Genomic DNA, 9649 nt, shown 5'->3' on the forward strand with positions numbered 1-9649 from the left:
TTTCAAAATACACACACACTCTGGTTATTACTGAGTATGTTCTGCACGTCCCTCAGTCCATGGAGAACGCCCATGTGGATGCGGTGATGATCCTGGGCGAGGCCTTCGCCTCCACGGAGCCCTTTAACTTTGGGGCCCAGAGCACCACGGAGCGCATCCACAACCTGATCCCCGTGATGCTGAAGCAGCGCCTCACCCCGCCCCCCGAGGAGACCTACTCCCTCCACCGCAAGATGGGCGGCTCCTTCCTCATCTGCTCCCGCCTCGACGCCAAGCTCAGCTGCAAGAACATGTTCCAGGAGGCCTATAACAACTACTGGAGGGACCGCCCCAACCGACCAAGCCAGTGAAGGACACTGCAGAGGGCCAATCGCAGGGTAACGGCACCAGAGGGTGTGGACTATAAGGGAGGGATGTTGAACCAGCCTAGCCAGACTTGCTCTGCTGTAAATTGAATGTATATTAATGGCACTTTTCCTCGTCCCTCCCCCGAACAAGAATCTGTATTTTTTTGTTGTTATTCGGAGTATATTAACATATTCACAAGACGTATGAGATGGTTGTTTGTATAGGTTGAGTTAACTGGGATGAATGCTATGATGTGTGTCTCGAGCGAGAATTGTAAAGCGATTGTGAAATCAAGACATTTGGTTTCTTTTGACACTATCTAATGGGCATAAAACACAAGGTAATGTATTGAAGAACAGTGACCTACTTACTGTTGATCACCTATATTTTCCAGAATGTGGAAGTAGTGCTAGTGTCCTATGAGGACAAAACAAATGCACAAATAATGCATAGACGTGTGAAAGGGAGTTTACGTCACACTTATGCATAGTGCACACACGTTACCAGGGTACAGACCAATTCCTGTTGAGGGAGACGATTTGAGGACAATCTCCTATTTAGCCTGTCCTTATAAGAAACGCATTACATTTCGGGCCACCTGAAATATCATGGTAGATTGAACAATGAGATGGCACTGTCAAGACATCAGTTGTTTCTGAGAGTTGGATGTGATTGATGGATGGATCATGGGAGATGGGTTTACTTCCAGTGCCAGAGGAAATAAGAACATGTTCTCATTGACTGATCTACTTTACTCTGGACCTGTAGCACAAAAATTGAGTGTTTTAGCACCAGTGTTGTTCGTGTGTCCTGGTGGGCCTGTGACATGTTGAGTAGGTTTTCCTTTATCATCGGGCGGGGGGGGTGACAACTGCAGGGTTTGTATCAGTTTAGAAAACACTAACTACTGTTTTGCCATTTACTTTGTGGTGGAAAGACAGTTGAGGCAAGATGAAAGTGATCCTAAATCACTTAGGCACATTTGCATTTATTCACACTAAGTTTTTCTAGGATATTTAGAAATAAATAACGCTTTGTCTCTTTATATTGATATCAGAAGTTTGAAAAACATGGTTTTTACATTTTCTAATCAATGGCATTCTTAATACAAGGGTTGTGATTAAATATTTGATTCAACACTTTTGCTTTTTTATGAAAATAAGAACTATGAACAACTTACATTTTATTTAGCTTTAAGTCCATCTACAGAGACAAATTCCTCATGAAACACGAATGAATGATGCATTGGGAAAGTATTCATCCACTTGACTTTTAAATGGAGTAAATAAAACATTTCAATCTGCACAAAATATCCCATAATGACAATGCGAAAACATTTTTGCAAATGTATTAAAAATAAAAAACATGATTTACATAAGTATTCAGACCCATTGCCATGAGACTTGAAATTGAGCTCTGGTGCATCCTGTTTCCATTGATCATCCTTGATGTTTCTACAACTTGGAGTCCACCTGTGGTAAATGTAATTGATTGGACACGATTTGGAAAGGCACCTGTCTATATAAAAAGGTCCCACAGTTGACAGTGCTTGACAAAAAGCCAAGACAATGAGGTCAAAATAATTCTCTGTAGCGCTCTGAGGCAGAATTGTGTCACGGCACAGATCTGGGGATGGGTATCGAAAAATGTCTGCAGCACTAACGGCCCCCAAGAACACAGTGGTCTCCAACACTCATAAATGGAAGACGTTTGGAACCACCAAAACCCTAGAGCCGCCCGGCCAAACTGAGCAATCAGGAGAGAAGGGCCTTGGTCAGGGAGGTGACCAAGAACCCGATTTTTCACTGACAGAGCTCCAGAGTTTCTCTGTGGAGATGGTTGTCCTTCTGGAAGGTTTTCCATCTCTGCAGCACTCCACCAATCAGGCCTTTATGGTAGAGTGGCCAGATGGAAGCCACTCCTCAGTAAAAGGCAGCCCACATGAGAGCCTGCTTGAGGTTTGCCAAAAGGCACCTAAAGGACTCTGACCATAAAGAAACAAGATTCTCTGGTCTGTAGAAACCAAGAGTGAACACTTTGGCCTGAATGCTAAGCATCACATCTGGAAGAAACCTGGCACCATCCCTAAAGTGAAGCATGGTGGTGGCAGCATCATGCTGTGGGGATGTTTTTCAGTGGCAGGGACTGGGAGACCAGTCAGGATCGAGGGAAAGATGAACAGAGCAAAGTACAGAGAGATCCTTGATGAAAACCTGCTCCAGAGTGCTCAGGGCCTGACTGTGGCAAAGGTTTACCTTCCAAAAGGACAACAACTCTAAGAGCACAGCCAAGACAACACAGGAGTGGCTTTGGGACAAGTCTCTGAATGTCCTGAGTGGCCCAGCCAGAGCCCGGACTTGAATCCGATCTAACATCTCTGGAAAGACCTGAAAATAGCTGTGCCGCAACGTTCCCCATCCAACCAGAGAGTGAGGATCTGCAGAGAAGAATGGGAGAAACTCCCCAAATACAGGTGTGCCAAGCTTGTGGCGTCATACCCAAAAAGACTTGGCTGTAATTGCTGCCAAAGGTGCTTCAACAAAGTACTGAGGAAAGGGTCTGAGTACTTATGTAAATGTGATATAATCCGTTATTTAATAAACATTTAGCTTTGTCATTATGGGGTATTGTGTAGATTAATCCATTTTAGAATAAGGCTGTAACGTAACAAAATGTGGAAAAAGTCAAGGGATCTGAATATACTGTTTATCACAGTTTGGGGAAAAAAACAGATCAATGTCATTCTTACAAAGTTATTTGATGTAACACTTTCTTACTTGTTCTGAATTATTTTCATAGATTAGGACATCTGTAAGCAAAATAAATAATTTAATGATACTGTAGTTACAACTTTTCAATCTCTTATGATTGAGTAGTGACATAGACAAGCATTTTTTTAAAGTACATCCAACAACATTAAGTGCTTCTAATACCAAAATAAGGAAAAGCTGAAATTCACACGAGGCATCCCACATGATTGGTAGTGTTAAGAGGGCATGCTTGGAGGTCAGCCACTGCAAAGATTCCCTTACACCAGCTGTTCTACAGTGAGACATCTAATTTAGTCCTGCTTGAGTATCAACAGTCATTCATTTGGTTGACTACACAGATTGACATGCTTTATTCTGAACTAGAATGAATTACCAACGCCTTGAATGGTAGAATGAGGTTTTTAAATCATGTTTGCGTGTTAAACTTCAGACACTACTTTGTTGCCACCAGGGGGCACTTAACGTTTGTAAGTAGTGCTGCTGTATTTCTGTAAGGCCTTGTGTATGAGAGTCACTGCTTTATCATTTGTTTCACAACGCAGAAGTCCCATAGAGTCATGGAAGAGAACATTAACTTCCTCCACTATGTTTATGTAGTGAGATGCAGATCTCTGGCTTGTGACAAAGCAGTGATCAAAAGTATGGTGCATCACCACTAGAATGACATCTTTGTTACCTGTTGAGAGACACAATTAAATCTTTAGTACTTCCACATAAAAATATATTTTTCATTAGAGTCAGTCATTCTACAATCTGGACCAATACATCCTGTTGAGTTACTTTCATGCTGTAATCTTAAAGGGCTTTCCTACTTTGAACTTTGCTCATGGCGACATCAATGTCTGTTCCCACACGAGATGTAATAGGACAGAAGGCTATTATGACTTGGCAGTCTTCTGGTCTGGTCTCCTCTCGCTTTAGTCCTACTGCCAGATCATCCACTTGTTTCATGAGTGCAAGGTGAGTGTTCAGGGTTTTTCCACAGACTTGTGAATGGACTTTAACTGTTCAAGACATAAAAAATGAATTCACACTTTATACAACGCCAATTTAATAATTCACCATATTATTATTTTTTTAAATTAGGAGGTAAGATGAGTATCATATTGATTAGTCTCACCTGCTTGTTTCTTATTTAGAGGTTCAGTTGCTCTAAAATGCCACCAAGATGAGGACATCTTATCTGAAAGTATTCATTTAAAATCACACACTTTCTTAACAATAATTGTGTCCAATTACAAAATATCATTAAAGGATTTCATGACATTGAACAGTTTTTAGGTTTTGATATTGACTTGTGTGGCATTGTGCAGAAATGTGGTTCCTACCTCCTGCTCCTAGATGGTCTGCAGACCTTGATTTCTCTTGATGGCATCGTGCATCGTGCCCACTATCAGTGGAAATTTGAGAAGGATCCGTTATACTTTTTTGAAAATGGGTGTCAGCACCTAAGGATGAGAACCACATAGACTACTTGTAAATTCTAATCAAACTCTTTTGCTAAGGATTTTAATACCAGGTACACAGCCAAAAGTCAAATTAAATGTTTGATATACCACATACAGTTGAAGTCGGAAGTTTACATAAACTAGGTTTTATGACACCAACCTAAGTGTTTCAGCCACTCCACAAATTTCTTGTTAACAAACTGTAGTTTTGGCAAGTCGGGTTAGGACATCTACTTTGTGCATGACACAAGTAATGTTTACAGACAGATTATTTCACTGTATCACAATTCCAGTGGGTCAGAAGTTTATATACACTAAATTGACTGTGCCTTTAAACAGCTTGGAAAATTCCAGAAAATTACGTCATGGCTTTAGAAGCTTCTGATAGGCTAATTGACATCATCTGAGTTAATTGGAGCTGTACCTGTGGATGTATTTCAAGGCCTTTCTTCAAACTCAGTGCCTCTTTGCTTGACATCATGGGAAAATAAAATAAAAATCTGCCAAGACCTCAGAAAAAAAACTGTAGACCTCCACAAGTCTGGTTCATCCTTGGGAGCGATTTCCAAACGCCTGAAGGTACCACATTCATCTGTACAAACAATAGTACGCAAGTATAAACACCATGGGACCACGCAGCCGCCATAGCGCTCAGGAAGGAGACGCGTCCCGTCTCCTAGAGATTATCGTACTTTGGTGCGAAAAGTGCAAATCAATCCCAGAACACCACCAAAAGAACTTGTGAAGATGCTGGAGGAAACCGGTACAAAAGTATCTATATCCACAGTAAAACGAATCCAATATCGACATAACCTGAAAGCCCGCTCAGCAAGGAAGAAGCCACTGCTCCAAAACAGCCACAAAAAAGCCAGACTAGTTTGCAACTGGGGACAAAGAGCGTACTTTTTGGAGAAATGTCCTCTGGTCTGATAAAACAAATAGAACTGTTTGGCCATAATGACCATCGTTATGTTAAGATGAAAAAGAGGGAGGCTTGCAAGCCGAAGAACACCATCCCAACTGTGAAGCATGGGGTTGGCAGCATCATGTTGTGGGGGTGCTTTGCTGCAGGAGGGACTGGTGCACTTCACAAAATAGATGGCATCACGAGGAAAGAAAATGTGGATATATTGAAGCAACATCTCAAGACGTCAGTCAGGAAGTTAAAGCTTGGTCGTAAATGGGTCTTCCAAATGGACAATGACCCCAAGCATACTTCCAAAGTCAAGGTATTGGAGTGGCCATCACAAAGCCCTGACCTCAATCCCATAGAAAATGTGTGGGCGGAACTGAAAAAGAGTGTGCGAGCAAGGACTACAAACCTGACTCAGTTACACCAGCTCTGTCAGGAGGAATGGGCCAAAATTCACCCAACTTATTGTGGGAAGCTTGTGGAAGGCTACTCGAAACATTTCACCCAAGTTAAACAATTTAAAGGCAATGCTACCAAATACTAATTGAGTATGTAAACTTCTGACCCACTGGGAATGTGATGAAAGAAATAAAAGCTGATAAATCATTCTCTGTACTATTATTCTGACATTTCACATTCTTAAAATAAAGTGGTGATCCTAACTGACCTAAGACAGGGAATGTTGAATTTGATTAAATGTCAGGAATTGTGAAAAACAGAGTTTAAATGTATTTGGCTAAGGTGTGTGTAAATATCCGACTTCAACTGTAGACTTCAACTTACCAGCTGCTCCTGAAGTATGAGTGTGTGACATTGAGGTCTCATCTTGAGTTTCTTTGAAGGTGGGTCTGTTCGGCGCACCAGACACTTCTGTTCTGTATTGTTTGGGCTGGCTGTCAGCGGCACATGAGGCTGAGGACCACATAAAATACTATGAATTAAAATCAACAGTATTGCAGCACATTCTTGTGAGTCTGCAAGTCATTGTGGTTAGCTTTGCAAGCTGTAAAAGGGTTTAATAACATCTGTAGAATTATTACATTTTGACAATAAAGTGCCCTGTTAAAGGTTTTGCGTTACCTGATGATCCTGAGGTGCGATTAACAGATGTTTTCTGGACTAAAAAAAAGATTGAAGGATTAGTGCCGTTAACTGGGGTTCTTTCAGGCTAAGACAGGACTGTGTTCGAGTGCCATTAGGTTGAAGCCAACCTAGGCCTTGAATGTTTAACTTCAACAAAACTGTACTATTCATGAAATCTACTACAGTGTTTATGATTTGTATGCCATCATCTACCGTATTTTGATTCATGAAGAATGAGGAATGAGACCCACTGTGCTGCAGCTAACACAGCAGTTAAGTAATTTACCATCAACATTTGATGGCTGGTTTCCTGCTGTAGCAGAGTCAACTGATGGAGATGCAGCACTGCTCTGAGCCTCCATGGACTCTTCTCCAATGTAGCTCTCGAGCAAACCAACGTGTGCCTGAATGAAGTAGAGGGCTTCGGCCAGCTGCTTCTCCAAATCTCTAAGAATAGGGAAGTAGCCATGTAACACTCCCCCGGGAACAAGTGCATCTGTAAGGAGAAAGTGACCAGTGCATACAATTACAACCAAAGATACACCAAAACTGTATTGGGTGAGTGCTATGCTGAATTGTTTTGAAAAGGGACTTACTCTCCATGACATCAACCGGAAGGAATTCCCTTAGCTTGTTAAGAACTAAAGTAATAGGTTTAGCTGTGTTCTAAGAATCAGAAATATTACAGAAAACAGGGGAATTAGTACATCCAATGGAATTGCACATTGAATCAAACATTTTAGTAACTAGTGAATGATTCCAGAATAGTGGTACAGTAGCTTTAGAAGCTATTGGGGCTATACCAACCTGTTTAGATGTATTTATAAGTTCACGGATCTTCTTTCTAAGTTTTAAATGTTGAAGGCCTGGCAGAAGTTCGTTTAGATCTGCTCTTGTTAACTCTTGAATGTCAATGTCATCTGTAATTTCAGCAACTAGAAACAAACGATGTAATTAGGAACACAGTTGACAACACAATGCATAAAGCTCAGTCAGATGTTCCATGTTAACTTACTTGCCAGGGCATGTGCTGCAACTGGTGAGAGGCTCCTGATTTGCTCTTCCAAACTCATTGTCCTTGCCTAGGAGGAAGAGATTGATATGCTATGTATTAGTCCAAAGCATTGTTCACAGGTTTACACAGCTGCTTAATGTTACTGTATAATGTCATTGTAGTTACCTGACTCATACTTGTACTTTCACACTGATGCTGCTGTAGGAAAATAGGATTTGATCCCAGCTGCTCTGACCTGTCAGTATGGTAACAACGCATTAAGGATGGTATGTTTACTAGTCTGGGCACAACGTTACAACACTTTCAGAAAAAACATGCATTGTGAAGTAGCCTACAATATACAATTTATCTGCAACGTTTTACATGTTGCAAAATATTGAGTAAACTAAGCCTGGATATTGAACTTACGATTCCAATAATAGTGACAAGGTATAGTCGACGTCAAACATTCAGCCTGGCACACAGTCACTATAGAAGCTCTAGTCTAGAGCGCCTGGTTAAATTGTGGTTAGGAGCATTTTTTAACTATCCATGGATAAAGTAGTAAGACATATTGTTTGAACGTCACAACACATCCGGGTATCTCAAGCACCCCGGTAAAACACAAGAGTTGCAGTAATGAACATTTACCAACAGATGGCATCACTGTGTCATTTTACACCCATAACACATATGTTATTGTTTTTTATCAGCTTATATTTAATTATTTTGACAATTTTATATTACACAAAATTCCCTACGGTATACAGAACGTATTACATTAAACAAACTAACGTTTTCACCACACATGATTTACAGGAAATACACATCCTTTTACCTCAAATAAGTGACTAGTGTGTTTAGGGATTAATTGTTATGTCATTTCTTCCATATAACGACTTATTTCAGCATATTGACCATGAATTTGGACATCTAAAACCGGTATTTTGAAACTGGGCTATAAATCAAAAATCCATAACATCAGGGAGCAGAAACAGTATCATTTTAATGTATGTTTTAGGAATATAAATGATAATTTTAATATTATTTTTCAACATGAATCTACTTAATTTGGTAAAACTACTGAATGAGTCCAAAAACCGTGCTACAATGTATTGATTTTGATTATATAAGTGAAATCGTGAAAATAAGTTTGTCCTAGTGCATAATCAGTCATAGGCCACGAATCGAGGCATGAAAATGATGAATTGCAACTCACCTGCTGCTGTTTAATATCGAACTTTATCACGCTGCCAAGATCAGACAGGCCATACGAAACCGTCACAGGGTTTAGATGTATTTTTAATGCAATGACTGTCGGTTGGATGAGTTGGACGTCAAAAACAGCACATTATCGGTGTCCTTTACCAGAAATTGTACTGACATGATTTCTAGTAAAGTGAAAGCAAAACCAAAGACAGTATAGAAAGGTTTAGTGCTGTTGAGGATCCTTGGGACGTCCACATTCTAAACCCTAACCCCTACCTTAACCATAACCCTTACCTTAACATTGATCTGTAAAAATAAGTATCATAACCATTTAAAATGTAAACTTTAATGGTGTAACGTCAGCGTTTGGACGTCCCAAGCATCCCGAATAGCAAGGTTAATACAGGAACTGCTTATCCAGTACGTCACACTTGTAGGCACTGGGTGCGTTTGAGTGGTAAACCGAAAGTAGCCGGAAATCGATGAAGGTACATATCACAGATTATCCATTATATTGACCAGATACTCCATTGGCCACCCTAACAATGAAAATAAATGTATTTAAAAAAGGAGTGCTGTCGGGAAGAGGCAAGACCAGGTGGACCATTCTAGCCAATGAGAGAGCAGATACGAATGTGATAACAGGCACAGCGCCTATATAAAGTGTTTTTTCTAAAAGTTACCGGGATGTCACGTGTCCTACTTATATCAGTACACTCGTAACAACCTAAGCACTAAGGAACTTATATTCAATCAAAAGCCGCACGTAGCAAATAATTACATTTTTTGTTAACCAAATTTGACACCCTCTCATTGACCTCCATACAAAAGCTCCTCGCTTGGTGAGCGAAAACACGCCACCTGCTGGAGAAGACAGATTTTG

General features: G+C 40.5%; 2 protein-coding genes across 5 annotated transcripts in view; one reads left to right on the forward strand and one right to left on the reverse strand.

Annotated features, from left to right (window-relative positions):
* The window catches only part of LOC109900771 (atypical kinase COQ8A, mitochondrial), a 33822-nt gene extending 29981 nt beyond the window's left edge, over nucleotides 1-3841 (forward strand). Inside the window, exon 15 of one of the 2 annotated variants that reach the window (XM_020496576.2) lies at nucleotides 57-3841. In XM_020496576.2, coding sequence (XP_020352165.1) covers nucleotides 57-350 — 294 coding nt within the window. In that variant the 3' untranslated portion in view covers nucleotides 351-3841. The remainder of the gene's footprint in view (nucleotides 1-56) is intronic. The other variant, XM_020496577.2, reaches the window with a different exon arrangement.
* On the reverse strand, nucleotides 1519-9218 carry LOC109900772 (uncharacterized). Of its 3 annotated transcripts, XM_031837221.1 has the most exons (13): nucleotides 9061-9218; nucleotides 8777-8948; nucleotides 7744-7813; nucleotides 7579-7645; nucleotides 7371-7498; nucleotides 7160-7229; nucleotides 6850-7059; nucleotides 6561-6599; nucleotides 6264-6392; nucleotides 4448-4567; nucleotides 4240-4302; nucleotides 3932-4123; nucleotides 1519-3795 (listed from the first exon to the last, which is right to left on the reverse strand). In XM_031837221.1, the coding sequence occupies exons 3-13, from the start codon at nucleotides 7750-7752 to the stop codon at nucleotides 3578-3580; spliced, it is 1245 nt and encodes a 414-aa protein (XP_031693081.1). In that variant the 5' UTR covers nucleotides 7753-7813; nucleotides 8777-8948; nucleotides 9061-9218; the 3' UTR covers nucleotides 1519-3577. The 3 variants fall into 3 exon arrangements, with proteins under 3 accessions (XP_031693081.1, XP_031693080.1, XP_031693079.1); XM_031837220.1 differs by having other exon boundaries at nucleotides 8777-9218; XM_031837219.1 differs by lacking the exons at nucleotides 8777-8948; nucleotides 9061-9218 and adding an exon at nucleotides 7987-8183.
* Nucleotides 9219-9649: the final 431 nt, after the last annotated feature.

Source organism: Oncorhynchus kisutch, linkage group LG12 (genome assembly GCF_002021735.2).
Source record: "Oncorhynchus kisutch isolate 150728-3 linkage group LG12, Okis_V2, whole genome shotgun sequence".
Lineage (NCBI taxonomy): Eukaryota > Metazoa > Chordata > Actinopteri > Salmoniformes > Salmonidae > Oncorhynchus > Oncorhynchus kisutch.